The sequence below is a fragment of the Coccinella septempunctata genome, chromosome 8 (assembly GCF_907165205.1).
Source record: "Coccinella septempunctata chromosome 8, icCocSept1.1, whole genome shotgun sequence".
Taxonomy (NCBI): Eukaryota; Metazoa; Arthropoda; class Insecta; order Coleoptera; family Coccinellidae; genus Coccinella; species Coccinella septempunctata.
This window is the reverse complement of record NC_058196.1, coordinates 28,220,495-28,238,047: the sequence shown is the minus strand read 5'-3', so window position 1 is coordinate 28,238,047 and position 17,553 is coordinate 28,220,495. Positions and strand designations below refer to the sequence as shown.

Genomic DNA, 17,553 nt, shown 5'->3' with positions numbered 1-17,553 from the left:
TATGCGATATTATACGTTTTGTATTCCGGTTAAGACAGAATTGATGTTTGACATCTGTCGAATTATCTGCTGCGGTAAATTGACGCACTACGTGATTTCACAGGGGCAAATTTTGGTCTGGAGAAGCTCCGCGTCAATCCTTTTGGTAAATGTCATAGATTTGATGGCTGCCGCAAGGAAAACAATAATATACTCTACAATAAAAGAACGATATCTTATTTGCATTGATGAGGCTTATGAGATTTGGGCGCTCATCAAAACAATTGCATCACCAAACCTTGTTGGCGCCATGAAATGTTCATTATACTGTTGCCCTGTTCTCGCCACACCAACAGTTGGTCCTCACATTCATATAGACGAAGTCTGGACTCATCATTGAACTTGCAGGATTTCCACCTATGCATTTTCCAGTTCTCATGTTCGAGAACCCAACGATATCCTACAAGCCTCTGCTCCCTACTCAATCGCTGGTTCAAAACGGATCTTATTGCCCTTTTATTTTTTATTTTTTAAGCCGCCAGGAAGCCTTCAAACATATATCAACCTGGAGAATGAAACTCTAGAACAGGTCGAGCAGTTCATATACTTTGGAAGCTTAATAAATACTAGGGCTAACCTAGACACGTATCAATTCGGCATCACGGGCATTCTGGAAGCTAAAGTACAGAGTGTTTCAAAATCACAAGCTCAATCTGAAGACCAAGACAGCTGTTCACAAAGCAGTGGTAATCCCAACGCTTCTTTACGGAAGCGAAAGCTGGACGCCCTATAGGTGACATTTCAAACAGCTCGAACAAACGCAACAACGTCATTTGAGACAAATAATGCACATCAGATGGTTCCACAAAGTTTCGAATGCAGAAGTCTTGCAACGCGCGAGTTGTACAACAATTGAGACTCAAGTTACAAGGGCCCGACTCAGATGAAGCGGCCACAATCTGAGGATGCAAGACACAAGACTCCCCAAAACAGCTCTGTATGGCGAATTGACAGAGGGAGCCCGGAAACCAGGAGGCCAGTATAAGCGGTTTAAGGATACACTACATCAATCCCTAAAATCAGTTGATGCCAATCATAACTGGGAACAACTAGGGTTAGACAGATCACAGTGGCGGTCTTTGGTCCACAGCTATAGTGGATACTCGAGAAGAATACAGCGGCGGTCAGATCTGGTTGGTGACTATCCATGCCAGGAGTGTGGAAGGATTTGTCGCAAGTAGCCCTAAGAAATTATAAGTCTGTTCGCATAGTTTTTTTTTGTTTTATCTTTTTGTAGATTTATTCCTGGTAACGGGATGCATCAATGGATGAATGAATGAAACGCATGTTGAATTGATGTTACTTATTTTGGAGGAGCAGTTTTTATATCCTCACCTTGAGGCTCTGGCCATATACCAGCTTAGACATAGAAACATGGACTGAGCATTCTCTTTCCATCTGTGCATGAAATACGGTCAAAAAAAGTGACAGGGAGAAACTGAACAAAAATTCAGATAGTTGTCTTTTTCTAGAATTTTGATAGGTCCACACTCACGTCTATGTTAACAGAAAAGAGACAGACAGCCTGACGATCATTTCTCTCTTTCTATAAAATAGCCAATCTCATGCTGGTATTGCACAGTCCATGTCTCTATGTCTACGTATACGAGTCTGAGTCTGTGTTTGTGACAATGAAATTTGCTAAACCAGTCATTTATGAATGTTATTAGGTTCGAAGAAAAAGATAGATAATAGATTTAATGGTTGTGGACAAAATTCTTCATATTCCAAAGTGGTAGGCACACTTGATTGAAAGCCATCAGAATGTCTCGAAACGTCCTGGGTTTGATGACATTTTTCATCGACAATATCGGCTGGCATCCCACAGCGAAATTTCGATGCAAAATTCCCATCCAAAGGGACGAATAGAATTTCACCTTTACCTCATAAGCGAAAATCGGAAACTCCATTGTTAAACATCAATATAATAACTGAATTTTTACGATCCCATTATACTACGGGAGATTATTCCTGCATTTCCTGCTGATACAGCCTTTTTATTGACGGCAAAGGGGATATTTCCACCTCTGATATTGGGTTATTAAAGGGGACACGACAAAGGGATGACATAAATTCCAGGGATTTAATGTCATTTCGGGTTTTCATCCGTCTCTCGTTCAGGCCATATGGTCGTTATTAATATTTGTAGAGCTCCAAATTGTACTATTATTCTAGTTATTGTTCCCCCCGCGTATCAGTTAAATGCTTATTATTTTGATTTGGTGAAATATCTGGGTCGATTCTACATCCAAAATCTGATGTAGACACATTGTAACTACTATGATGCTATTTTCGAATACTTCATCGTCAAATTCAGTTCCAATACCCGTTCTTTTACACTATTCACTTCCCTTTCACGATACACCAAGATCATGCTTCCAGTATCGTACTCAAAACTTAAGATGAACCTCAAAGGGGTGCATATCTACATCACCACGGACAGCCAGGCAACGCTGAGGTCCCTGGAATCACACTGCCAGGGATCTCTGCTGACATGGGGTGTCATAATACCATAAAGCAACTGACAAGAGGCAATAAAGTGACTCTACTATGGGTAACAGGGCATTGTGATGTTGAAGGAAATGAAAACGCCGATAAACTTGCAAAAAAACATCAAGGTTAACACTTGCTGGACCTGAGCCTTTCTGTGGGCTTGGGAAATACCAAAATAAGACGGCGGTCCAACAATGGGAGTTGAAAAACAGAATAACCCTCTGGAGAAACACTCCTGGACTTACTTAGTCAAAGATTTTCGTGTTGATTTCACCGACCTACACCAGAAAACTGCTAAAGCTGTCACGAGCTGAGCTTCTGGTGATGATGGGACTGCTGGGAGAGTAAGCAGATGAGATTTGTAGGTTCTGTGGATCAGAATCAGAAACCAGAAGTGACCAGAGCTCGCTGGTCTAAGACCCTTTCATATGGGAAAACTGGTCCTGGATACCCACGAGGTAACGGTCAAGGCCTTTAAGGATGTTCTCGGTATTATCAACACCATTGACGACCTCCTTGGGTTCCTATGAATGAATAGGGTAGAGAACAACAGATCTACATGGTCGCAGTACCCGTAAGGCTAATCGAGCCACAACGACCCTAGTTCAAATAAAAAAAAATAATAATAATAACATCTTAATTGGTTTTACCTTCCCTTAAAAAGACTCACCTGTATATTCTGTCAATTTCCCATCTTTAGTTATTTCCATGCTTAATACTTTTCGAACAATTGTGCAATACTTATCTTTCGGTTTCTATTGGCGTGTTGAAACAGCGATAGAAAACTTCAAACCTTGGAATTTCGTGTGTGAAATTTCTATATCCTGTTTTCCATTACTAGTAGTTCCAGACGACGTTCCCTAATTCGAAATATGCATGGGTTTGTTTATGAAACCATCGTAAAACGCGGTATCTTCGAGATATTCGCACATATTTTCCCCATAAAATTTCATAAATAAAAGTTGACGACACAGTAAAACTCATTACCATATTTCTCGAATAATACACATGAATGGGGTGGTTCCGAATGACGAATATCTTCTAGTGTTGGTATTACAATGATCTCCATCCGAAACAGAAAATTTCAAGACAGTGCGAGTGATATATCGCCCTCGTATAAATTATGCATAAGGACGATGTGGAGGTTTTAAATGATAATTTTTCCTGAGCTCATTCCAGTTCACTTTTATGTCTCTCTTGAGGTTTTATCTGGGGAAATGGACCATGTTGAGTACAGGAATTTCAGGAGACTAGACTTTTTCACGAGAATTTGCGCGGTGAATCAAGTTTTTATATAAATTTATTCATAGGGTAGAGAAACTTTTGTGTTTGGTACCTCAGGAGGTTATTATGTTTTTTTTTCGATCATTTTGATGACTACACAAATACGATTATTTAAACTGATAGACTGTTTTTTATTGTGGGAAGGGCCAGCTAGAGGTCATTTAAGTCAATTAATTGTAGTTTTCCAAAATAATGAAAATTGATGTCAAGATCAAAGTGGCCATCTGAAAATTGTTTCTGCAGATGGCACTAAAATTGATATGTAAACCAGTCTTAGGGTCTCAATAACACATTTGAAACACAGATGGCGCTCACATCACTTTAGTCGTTTCGTTTCCTATCTTTCTACTCTATAACCTTTGGTGAATATGTTATACGCCCATGTTTGGATAAACTGCAGTCATAACAAATGAATTAGTTAGTGCCCCAATTAAACATGTCCTTAGATCGAACCGGGGCGACGTTGTGCCAAACCCAGTACGAAACATGCTCGTCTATCATGCTGGAATTAAAATGTTGCCCGGATGAGAAGGCTGGCGCCAGACGGTCATTAGCCCCGTTTCAGTAAAGGATTGTATTAAATTTCGAATCCTGTTCCGGTATAGTTTCAGGTAGATATAGCCATTAGCGGAGTCGTGGAAGTTTAATCCTGCGCTCTCTACCGTTTTATACATAATGTTTCTTCGGGAGATTGCTGAAAATGTGTCGCGATAACCGAGCTTCCTTCCTCGGGGAGGTTTCGAATAGAAAAGTTCCGAGTTTTGGCATGTTTTACAGCGAACTTTTGCATATGGTCTGTTTCGAACCAATGATGGAAAAACAGGGAAGTAATTGAAGAACATCATGGTTCATTATTGTATAGTTTAAAGGTTCAGCTAGGAAGGAAGAAATGTAAGAGAAGAAAACCGTTTTGGGCTGTCCAAATGCTTGGTGCTGAAGACCTTCCATACGAGCGAAACCAGTCTATCGCTTCCCTGTGTGGTATATCGGCATCTTTACCAGAGGTCTGGGTTTAAAGCAACTAAACAAACAAAAATCCGACGCTTCGGTTCATTTAATATCTTTTGAATCTCTAAAACGATACATTAAAAAATCTCAATAATTAAAAGCATAAAAACAAAACATATACAATAAAGTAAAAAGATCAAAATAAAATTTGCAAAACTATGTTGTGAATCTCCATTTCAATTCATTATTTTCAGCTCTGGAAATATTTCTTTCGGTTTCAAATCTAAATTTCTCATTTGACATTACAGATTTCAAACCTATGAAATTGAATTTCAGGAATCTTGTAAAAACTGGAGAAATTACGAGGTAACTTGTATGCCCTTGTTTTCCTACAGTAAATTCCTGATCCGAATGAATTCTAGAGCCGCCAAGAATCTTATCTGTCACTATATACAGGGTGAGTCTTTGACTCGTACAAAAATTTTAACAGTAGATTCTTGAGGTCCAATGAAACACTTTTTTCCTTCAACATTTTTTCCGAATCCGGTTCAAAAGTTACAGGCTGTTGAAAAACAGTTCTATCTCACAAACGGTTTTATCGAACGAAATGAATTTCGGTATATAGTTTTTCATTTATTTGATTGATCTTTTTCGAGCACAAGATATTACCCACGTCTTCCAGTTTTCTCATTATGAACATTATGTACCATAAAAATACCGAAAATTCAAAGAACCCAACTCTTGAAAGTAAGTTGGACGCTATATAATGAATATTTGAACGTTTTGTAAAATAAAAGTACCTATTTCTCATATTTTCTCGTATAATGCGTCGTTTTCGAGAAATTTGATGTTCAATCAAATCAAAATCAAAAAGTATCGGTGAAATTTGAAAACCGCGTCGAAAAAAATGGCATAGGAAAAAAGTGTTCCTTTTGACCTAAAGAATCTACTGTTAAAAAATTTGTAAAAGTCAAAGATTCACCCTTCATGATGAAAGATCAATTGAGAGTATAGCAGAGAACAGTGAATAGTCAAATAGGCAGCAGACGATTGAAAGTCTCGCTTAGCGATCCAGAGAGCAGAGTGTCACAATAGTGTGAACATAAATACTAATAAAAGTGTAAACAAATAATTGTGGATGAAAGAAGTGATAATAAACTAGTGATAAGTAAAGTGTACAAATCAGTTAACGAAAAATGTTACAATAGTTTATACGAAATTATTTTTTCTATTGTAGTGACAATTTAATAATTTCTCCTTTACCTCTATAATTATTGACAAACCTACGTTTGTGCGATATCGAATTTATGTTGGTATTCAGAATTTGAATAGCGCCGTTTAGGTTGGTACTGGAAAAAACACAATGACAATTTCACATACTCGAGTCTATGCACTGACCGCCCCGGTTTCGCTTAAGAAATATTTAAACACTACACTGTACTGATGAGGGAACAACGATCCCGAAACCGGCCTACACAGTTGTGTCTTTTCTCGTTCATGACTAGCTCACATCAGATAATAATCAGTCAATTTAGTATTTTCTCAATATCTTGCACCACCCCGATCCAACGCTTGTCGAACAACTTCTCTGGCAATTTACTTTTCGCTAGATGAAATCAGCTCATTCCAATTATTCGCCCTTTCCGATTCAACCGATGCATTTTAATTCAATTACCAACCTCGAAACTTCCGAGTTTGCTCACGGGATTCCACTTTACCGAATTGGTCTTATGATAAAAGTTGAAATTCTTTTTTCCACGGGGTATTCTCTAAGAAAAACCAGAAAGTTGTAGCTTTCGCAGCTGCGGATAGTAGATCTAATTAGAAGATAACAACGTTGTTATACTTTTGATACATTAAAAACGAGCTTTGGCCAGATTAAAATATAAATTGAAAAAATTCAACGCGCCGCGACTTCAGGATGGCTTTCGTAACTGTAGAGCGACTAATTTCTGTACCTTATCGATTTTGGAGTTATGCGGACCAATTCGAACTCATTTTGAGTAGTTATCATCAAAATATAAGTGTAGATTACTAGTAGGCTAGCAGATGGTCTATTTGCCTGCCTTGAAAAACCATAATAAAATGAATTTCATAAATATCGAGGCCAAAAACACTACTCTTCGCTATCGATGCGTTGAATTGGTTCTGCCCGCCCCTGTCTCTAAACGATGCTAACCTCTCTTTGGTCAAACTGACGGCTGACGTAGATTTGTTTACATGCGCGTTTGATAAACATCTAAAATCTCGAATTTATGAAGCTTCTCTTCGTTTTCGGACCTGGCAGAGAGTGTAGATCTGTCAAGAAATAATTCTAGAGCTTTCAAACGACCAGCAGTGTTCGTGTGTTCTCAAACCGGGAGTTTTTCAAGTTTTTGCAGACGAATATGAAGATTCTCAAGGAACCCAATGCCTGGAAGTTATTCCGAACATCGATTTGGGGATTTATTAAATTTGAGTTAGCCACTCGAAAAAAAATTGCTGATAAAACTCCCCTCGGCCTGCACGTAAAAAAACCGCGGCACAAATGAACAAACGTTATGAGAAATGTGACAACTTCGAAAACAGCCCTGGGTTTCCCTTCAATTCTGCGGGGGCTGATACATTGCCGGAAATAGCTCGAGGTCAAATGTCCGTGAAATATAGAACTATCATTTACATCTACACAAATCATAGGGAGCGGTGTTTGAAATGCCGCCCAGTAAGTCACGAAGGACAGTTATTACTCCGGACTGGAGGTACATTTTGCGCCTTTTGTCAAAAACAATTTATTTTTATGGCCGGACCCGAAACGTTGTCGCCACGACATCGATTCTGCATGTAACGGAGTGAAAACGGATTTTTGCGGCATATACCACGGGGATTAGGAGTCGGGGAGTTGTAGTATCGATTGATTGGGGCGTAATTCAGGTGAACTGGAAAACAAAGTCATGACTTTGTTGTATTTGATGCAACCTGAACATCACGAACAACCTCTGAGAATGTCGATGATGACAGCCAACTTCGACGACGGTGTAACTTGAAGAACAAGAGTAATTTCTCATAGATCTAACCTACCTCCTACCAAATATCCCTATTTTGGGCTTTTCTGTCAATGTCATCTTTCCATCTTATCTGTGGCCTCTGGATCTTTCATCATGATGAGGACGCCATTTATCAAATTTTGCATTCAATCGTTATAGCCTGCCCCTTTCCACTTGAATGACTCTACTTTTTCTGTAGCGTCAATTGTTTTTGTTTACTGTCTTATCCACTTTTTGTCTTTTAGTTATATTCCTAATATACTTCTTCACATAGACCCCTTAGTTTCACGGATTATGTCCAGATTGTCTTTGTGAATATATCTGTGGTCTCTATTTCAGTAAAAGTTATAGTTATGGTTTGATAAGGGGGTTACATTCCACTGCGACCTTAAGGTCTATTGTGCCCCTCATCGGAGCTATTTGCACAACTACGCCATCTACAGCTCGCCCTCCAACTCCAGAGTTCGAATGAACTCCAGTATCCGAGTGGGCTTCAAGTAGGCTGAGTCCTAGTTCCTCCTATAACTTTCTGGTCTTAGATATTCCTTGCGCAGGCTTGCATTGGCAAGGCATTCTGTAACCAGGTGAAAAGAAGATCCCTTCACCTCCCCACAGAATCTAAACTCGTTGGTTTCTGATAAGCCCATTATCATCATATGGTTCCTTAGGCAACAATATCATATGAGGAAACCAGATCTTTCAGAGTGAAATGTCTTACTCCTCTTTCGATCCACTTTTATCTGTCGAAAGCCTTCTCATAGTCTACGAATGCAAGGTACAGTGGTAGATTATGTACTCATTGGCTTTTTCTACCAATATTTTCCAGCAGATTTTTGGATACGAAACTTCTTGGTCTTGGAGAACCAGAGTGTCGCCATTCCATCGACTGTTGCTTCGTTTCTGGATCGTAGAAATGTACCCAAGTCTCATTAATAGTAACAATTCGGTTTAAGAAGTCTACATCGTTTTCAAATCGAGCACAGATCGAACGCGATGCTTCTAACCTTGCAAGCTTTTGGTCAACATTCAAACATTTGGGGATCCATTTTGCAGCAATTTTTCTCATGTCCAAATTCACGTGAACTATATGATGAACGCGTTCGTATGAAATATTGATTGCTTCAGATATCCATTTCAGCTCAATTCGACGGGACTGACACAGAAACTAGCCTTCCCGATCGATCATCATCTTCAATAGAAAATTTACGTCTTCTGAAGCTTGCATTCCAATTTTTCACGGTCGCATACGAAGGACATTGATCACCAAGGGTATTAAGCATATCTGCTTACCTCTGAACCCTTTCAAATACAGGTACTTGATGATGGCTCGATACTCCAGTTTTTCGATTTTCACAATTTCGGTGGACATCTTCTTTCTTTTAATTTATTGCGTAACTCTGGTTTACTTTTTTGACTTCAAACTTCACACTGACACTTTTAATGAGTTATTGTTCGTTGCTTTGGTAACGGCAATATTTTTTTATGCATGGAACTAGTCTAGGCTAACTAGATATCAATACATCCTCGTATATTTATATTATTCGCTCTGTCACTCCTTGTTGCAATACGAAATACGTTTATAGTCTCTTCGCTACTGATTGACTACTTGCAGGTTGAGCTGATTATTTATTATTCGAATCTTTATGACAAACAGGCTCGGGAACTTGTAGATTTCTGAAAAGCAGATGGTCACAAGTCATTGAAAGATTGTATGTAGTTCTGCCAAGCATGAATGAGTCGATAGAAGACGAATCTGCTGATGGCTTCTCAGATAGATCAGTTCGCATAGCCGGATCCAATTTTTCATAATAAAATGAAATGTTGACCACATTCTATGAAAAGTTTGAATCGATAAGCTTCACTCGAGTTCCACTCGTTACGAAGTTCTGGAATTTTTCGTCAACTTTCCAATAATTCAAGCCGGTCAATTTGACCCAGTACATCATCAGAATATTCCACGAATTCAACGACCTTCCAATCGTCAATTATTTTTCACCAATATATCGAGGACGTATTGGGATGTCGGGCGAGCTCTGGTCAAAAGGAAATTATGCAAATCAACGAAACGCGCGCCCCGGTTCAATTCTGCCGCTGACTTTCAATTAAACGGGGGGAAATTTGTGTAAAAAATTTGCGCTGCGGGGTCAAACGGAAAGGACGTAAAGGGGCCTTTTCTATTCGACAGTCGCGTTTATTGCCTCCAGTCGGGTACAAATATTTGTCGTGATATGGCGATCAAAGAAAAGCTCTTTGTTCGCTTCAGGAGCGGACTGTTGTAGGGAAATAAGGGTGGGGACATTCATTTCCGGCATGAGTAGTTGCATGTTTCCTCTGTGATATAGACAAAGTGACAATTAATCTTTCGCTGATAACGAGATATGAACAGTTTGAATATCGAGGGAAAATAACCTGCTTTTCACATTTTTTTTTAACTTCAAACAACCTCTGTCACTTTTTTGCAATGACAAACCCCATTGCAACTTCAAAACAACATATGAAATACTGTCTCATCGTACCATAGACATAAAGACATGGACTGAGCAATGTCAGCACGAAAACGTCTTTTTTATAGAGAGAGAGAAATGATCGTCGGGCATTTACCTGTCTCTTTTTTGTTCACATAGAGGTCAGTGTGGACCAATCAAGATTCTAGAAAAAAACAACTGCATGCCCGACGTCACTTTTTTTGACCGTATTCATGCATATATATATAAAGGGAAGGCACAGTCCAGATCTATATGTCTATGGATCGTACGTATGTCGATCCCCAGCTCACAGAAATACTCACAGAAGAAACTGAAGGGAATCTCTTACAAGCAGGGCAATTCAGTTCAATTATGAAATGAGATATGCCATTCGATCGTAATATTGATCTGGAATTCATTCATTCATTGCTGTATCCCGTTACCGGGAATAAATCTACAAAAAGACATAGAAAAAAGAACAGACTTATAATTTCTTAGGGCTAATTGCGACTGTGTGCCCTCCTGTGACTGAAGAGACCCAACCGTGATTTACAGATCCTTCCACTCTCCAAGCATGGATAGTCACCGACCAGATCTGGCCGCCGCTGTATTCTTCTCGAGTCTCCATTATAACTGTGTACCGAAGACCTCCACTGTGACCTGTATAACGCTAGTTTTACCAGTTATGATTGGCATTAACTGATTTTAGGGATTGATGCAGTATTTCCTTAAACCGCTTATACTGGCCTCCTGGTTTCGAGCTCCCTCTGTGAATTCACCATACGGAGCTATTTTTGGGAGTCTTGTGTCTTGCATCCTCAGAATGTGGCCGTTCCATCTGAGTCGGGCCCTTGTTACTTGAGTCTCAATTGTTGTACAACTCGCGCGTTGCAAGACTTCTGCATTCGAAACTTCGTGGAACCATCTGATGTGCATTATTTGTCTTAGATGACGTTGTTGCGTTTGTTCAAGCTGTTTAATATGTCGCCTGTAGGGCGTCTGGCTTTCGCTTCCGTAAAGAAGCGTTGGGAGGACGACTGCTTTGTAAACAGCTGTCTTGGTCTTCAGATTGAGGTCGTGATTATGAAACACTCTGACCTTTAGCTTCCAGAATGCTCGTGATGCCGAATTGATACGGTTGTGTATCTAGGTTAGCCCTAGTATTTATGAAGCTTCCCAAGTATTTGAACTGCTCAACCTGTTCCAGAGTTTCATTCTCCAGGCTGATATGTGTTTGAAGGCTTTCTGGCGGACTTACCAGGATTTTGGTAAGGCCTAAAGCTTCGTATATATGTTTATAGGTGTTCAGAATTATCTGTATATCTTCTGGGCTGCTAGCGATAAGTACGCAGTCGTCTGCATATTGAAGTTCCGTGATAAACTTTGAACGGGTTTTTGCTCTGAGGCGCTTCAGGTTAAATAGGCCTCCATCAAATCTGAATCTTATTCCAACACCTCTTACAGGCATACTCATATCAGCAATTATCGTTATTATTAAAGTTATTCTCCGATGGTTTTAGACCAAATCTTTGAGAGTCTAGAGAACGTTGAGGTCAGGTCCATGAATATCATTGTTACAAAATGCAGATATCTTTCTTCTGGTCCATAAGGTGACAAACTCGATGTCTAATTGCTTTTGTCACCACAAGCCCAAGGCTTCATTTCTAAGTGGAAGCAACTCTCAGTTGTTGAATTCAAAACATTCTACCCTCAACCATCTTCAACCCGACACGAGTGGCTTCTCCCCTGGAAGTTTCACGCAAGAAACTTGACTCCTCGTAGAAAAACCCCGTATATCCACTTTCGGCCTAGCGTTCAGAAAAAATCAGCATATAATGCGGGAATCCGCCTCGGAAAGTACAGGGCATCAACAAAAACTTACCGTCCTGTCACCTGGATGTTTCACACGGCAATTAAGGATGGCGGACTGGCCAACGACCGCAGTTATATTTCTGGGACCTACGTCATCGAAGTAGGGTTTTTGGGGTCCACCGGCTGTTTTTGCCTGGCCGTCGACGAACTTTGTGGTCTGGCCGTCTTTCAGCTCTTTAGTGGTGGAGATGGCTGAAAAGGGATGACTAAATTAGCGGAGTGAAAACAACAATGAATTTTTTTATTGTAGTTATGGTTGAGTACGCTGATCAGAGGATTTATGAATATTATGAGTTATGAGATGATTTAAATTTAAATACAGCACGTGAAAGAGTTTGGATCAATGAGAAAATATAGTTTCGTCGGGCTCAAAATGAAGATCTTTATTTACTGATTTCCGAAGGAGAAGTTGACTATTTTTGTAGGCAAATATATGTAGCCTGAGCCAGTAAGTTACTTTCATAAGGGTGTAAAGAGGTCGAGACAGTTTTTCTGGAAATATATATTTCGTGGAAATACACTGCGCAAAAAAATTAACGCATATTCTGAAAATCTCAATTTTAATGAAAATTAACTCTACATTGACTTTATAACTTATTTTTTATGTTCTCTCGGAAAGATTTTGAACGAAACAAGACACATTAAATGGAAAAAAAAATCAGGATTTCACCGAATCTTTAGTGAAAGAAGAGAAATGAACAATTTTCAAAATACTGAAATGCTGATAAGTGATTTAATACTTGGTATTTCCACCCCTTGCGTTAATTACAGCTCGGCAACGACGGTTCATACTCAAAATGAGCGATCTTAAAATTTTCTGATCTAATCCTTCCCAGATTTCTCCGAGTTGGATTCCTAAGTCAATAAGAGTAGCTGGATGATTTTCTGAACTTCTCAGCCTTCTATTGAGGTTGTCCCAAATCTGTTCAATCGGATTGAGATCTGGACTTCTTGCTGGCCATCCCATTCGAGAGACTTCAACCTCTTCAAGGTACTCCTGAACGATGCGCGCACGATGGGGTCTGGCATTATCGTCCATAAAAATGAAATTTTCACCAATGTATGGGGCAAATGGCACTACATGCTCTTCAAGAATGTTCCTTATATACTTATCAGCATTCATAGCTCCATTATCAACGACCACTAGGTCTGTGCGAGCAGTCAAAGATATTCCACCCCATACCATAATCGATCCTCCTCCAAAACCAGTAGTATTCAGGAAATTGCACTGAGCATATCTTTCATGTGGACGTCTATATACAAGGAAACGTCGGTCACAATGGTAGAGGCAGAATCTAGACTCATCTGTGAAGAGAACTCTTTCTCAATTGGCCTTTTCCCAATGGATATGCTCTCTCGCAAAATCCAAACGCGCCCTTCGATGGACTGGGGTAAGAGCTGGGCCTCTTGCCGCGACACGAGGCCTTAAATCATATTCTCTGAAGCGATTTCTTATTGTCTGAGTGCTAATTTGCACCTCATGAGTTTGCTCAAGCTGATTTTGAAGGAGGCGAGCGGTTGCAAACCGTTGTCTCAACGAAGAAACTCTCAAGTAACGTTCTTGAATGGCAGTTGTTACCCGTGGTCTACCCTGTCCTGGTCTTCGGACATTCATACCTGTCTCCCTGAATCGCTGCAACAATCTGGACACACTTGTATGGGAAACTCCAAACCTTTCTGCAATTCTTGTGTATGTCCACCCTTCTTCTCGCAAAACTACCGCTTGGGCACATTCCTCTTGGGTCAAATTGCGTGCTTCGCGTTGCATAGCGATCGAGTGTCGAAAATCAAACGAAAGAAAACTTATTGATCCCTAGAATTGATCGAGAACAACTGATTTTAGAATGGAGCCAATACATTCAAAATCTGATAATATCATATTTTTTTATTCCTGCTGGGAAAAAACATCTGTATTGAAGAAAACCGTTGAAAGTGGATAACATGTGCATGCATAATTCTGATAAAAATAATTATCATTGAGAACACCTTCAGTTGTAGAATAAATTTGAGATTTCCATAATGTGCGTTAATTTTTTTGCGCAGTGTGTGTCTCTTCGAAAACTCAAAGGCGATATCATTGGCTGATGTGTTCGAGAGAAAACCCAAGATACTTCCAGCGTGAAGTCCGTACGCCACTTGGCCTTCTTCCTCACAACATTCATTACTGAAATCAATTTGGCGATATAAGAGAATGACTCGACAGAAGAGACCCTTTCATTGTGATTCCTACCCTTCAGACTTCCCGTATAAAGTCGAATAAGTGAAAGTGTAATCATTCTTTATTGTTGCGAATAGCAACAACGATAGATGGAAGATTGCTCTGGGCAGCAATCGATTAAGCTAAATCTTTCTACGCATCGGCAGGGGCGTAGCTGAGCTAGAATCAATGTGCGTATTATGGTTTCGGGGGCAATAAAAGAAATACACTTTTATTCGGTCCGGGGAGCTTTTCCTCGTTGGGTTTATTCGTTCCACACCATCGGAGGCTATCCCCGAGGAGATGGAGAAAGCGTTGGGGATGAGCGTGTTAAGGGACAACGTCATTAGGCACACCGGGAGTTATGTTCAATTCGGGGGGACAGTTATAAATTCATTTGGCTCGACCGGAAACATTGCCTCGAGGTTGACCCACTTTTTGGTCCGGTATTTCCATTGAAATACACTTAGGGCCATAGCACAGGATTCACGAATTTCGACGGTGACATTGAAAATTTTTTCCGGGCAGTATCTCCCAGAAATATTATCGCAGAGCCAGCTGTGATACATATTCTGAAAGAGTAACTCGTCTAGCGACAATTCTCGAAATTTCTTCGAGATCAGTGCAACCGTTCGGTCTTGACGATTTTTCAACTGAACCCATCTTTTTGCGGCTTTTTCGAAGGTCAAATTTCGATAAGCGTATATCCTAGAAAAATCAGCGTAATGTGATACATACTCTTTAGGAGGAGCTCTTTTAGTAATAAATCTTCAAAATTGGAAAAAACAACTATACTTCATTCAAGTTTATTTTAGCAGTCGGTTGGCCATGAAAAAATTTTCTCAAGTTTTTGTAACTAGAACGAAGTTAGGTTGGCACTCATGAAATGTCGTTAATGTCATAACGCCGTTGCCACAACTAATATCAATTTTTATCACGAAAATTCGAAAATGCCGAAAGTGATTGAAAAAAGAGACAGGGTTTCAGGAAGTGCTATTTAGAATTCAGGTCCGCTCATTCAAATAGTTATACCTTGATATTCTAAAATCCACAATAAGTCAGATGGTAGCGAACATATTCAATGTAAGAGAATTTATATAATGTTTCATCTGAATCTAAACGACTTATATTTCAGCTGAATATTTCCACAATCAGAAAGATTGTGAATGAAGAGGATGGCAAAGAATTTCCTTCTTTTGGGAGACCCAAAAAAGTGGTGGCATTTATCAATTTTATGTTTGAGTGAATTAATGCGAAAAGTTTACTACAGGATTTTCGATAAATGTCATAGGAGAATAAGTTCCCAAAAATGGATTTTTCTATTTTTCATTTGACTTGTCCTGTACAATGTAAATGTCTTAAGGTACTAATAAATACCTAATTATTATTATTACATCAATTTATTAAGATGAATAGCCACAACTACGCGCGAGTTGCCCTGTTACTTGTTTATTCATGTGAAATTTTTGTTTAACGGTGAAGTTGCATCTCAACTTGAAACTTCCTTCAATTCCTTTTACTTATATTGATGCAAGATGATTTTTGTTGAAGAATTTAACATTCTTGTAATTATCTGTTAATTCCTTCGGGAGATACCCATTTCCAACCACTGCATTATATGCATTTCATCTTCGGGTTAATATTTTTGAAATCTACAAATGATGTAAGCCAAAGAAGATAACGAACATTAACTCTCCTCAAGCTAGTGCATATTATGATATTATACTGATCTCTTGTATTTTCCATGCAAATAACTGGATTTGGTATGCCTTCAATCAGTTTGTATAAACTTCAATTATGTTCGTCACATATTTTCCGAAGAGATTCGACATTGTGATAAAATACGTAATAACAGAAACTTTTACGTAGAACGGGCAACATAGCGTTGATTTATAACCCAAAAATGTTTTGACAAGCTTCATAACCGCACATTTTCGTACTATACAGAGTGAAATGTGTCAAATTTCCATGGCCAACCGACTGCTAAAATAAAATTGAATGAAGTATACATTAACTTTTCACCATAGATAACTTTTCACTTCGAACTGTCATCACCATGTCGCTGCAATCTACATTTGAATTCCCTATAGAATATTAGCTAATAGACATTTTTCTTCACTAAGAAATTATCGTGGTTTATTATACCCACTCAAATACTAGTAATACCAACAATCAAGTAATTGATGCCCACACTTTCGACATGTTGCTGTTAACAAATTAGCAAGACTCTAAATCGAAAGCGATTATGTTCCGTATCTCGTGATGGCCATAATTATGAAGTAAGATATATCAGTATGAGAGTTTGATTAGGTTCTGTTGCTTCAAAGAGCGCTGCATAACTCATACATAGTTTCCACATCCAGCCTTCCTCGAATGAGGGAATTCGATGTATGGAATAACTCGAATATCTTACTAGGGGAATGCGTTAATTAGCTCAGCCTCAAGTTTGTCGTTACTTGGCTGTGTTAATTACCATGAACTGAGAAAAGATCCGTTTATATTGGGTTTATATTGGGAAACAGTGATTAACTATCCTCGAATTCATTATAAAATTTGGTTTACTCAATTTGATGAATGAAAGTTCGTTCAAGAGTACTCAACTTTTATGTAGTATATGTATATTTATAAATATTTGATTTTTTATCTTGTACGAAATGGAGTTTCTGAAAAAAAATTTTTAGGACTCTTTGAAGTGAATATCGATGTTACCTGATGCATTTCGCAGAGAATTTTGTGTTCGTCAATTCTTTTCTACTTTTAATCCCCCAAGGATTATATGTAGTTGATTACATGTTGAAAACTATATATTCTCTTAATCTGACAATTCAGGCGTGACGAAAATATGTATGAAGACCCTAAACTGGCAAAAAACTGGCTTTTTTTTTCTTGATTTGAAGCTAATGATTTAAGAATAACAGAACAAAAAATATAATTTGACAGTTTCAGCAAGCCGAAACAATAAAAATTGGCCATGTAGGTCACAAAAATCAGGTTTTTTTATATTTTCTCCTCTTCTGGGCTTCAAATTGTTTTCGTACTCATTATAAAAGTTGTAGAGCATAACGCATAACATTTTCTACAAATTTTGTTCGAAGCAATTTTTTCTACGTTTGAACGTTTTCGAGATATATGGCGATGAATGTACAGGGTGGGCAAAATTCGTTGTCTACTGAAGGGATCTCGAGAACTATAGCAGCTAGAAGAAAACGGACGACACATTCTCGAGCTCTTT

General features: G+C 38.9%; 1 protein-coding gene across 1 annotated transcript in view; it reads right to left on the bottom strand.

Annotated features, from left to right (window-relative positions):
- The window catches only part of LOC123318396 (transmembrane and immunoglobulin domain-containing protein 1-like), a 54,279-nt gene extending 39,611 nt beyond the window's left edge, over positions 1-14,668 (bottom strand). Inside the window, exons 1-2 of the mRNA XM_044905007.1 lie at positions 14,602-14,668; positions 12,135-12,316 (exon numbers count right to left, since the gene is read on the bottom strand). Coding sequence (XP_044760942.1) covers positions 12,135-12,316; positions 14,602-14,668 — 249 coding nt within the window. The remainder of the gene's footprint in view (positions 1-12,134; positions 12,317-14,601) is intronic.
- Positions 14,669-17,553: the final 2,885 nt, after the last annotated feature.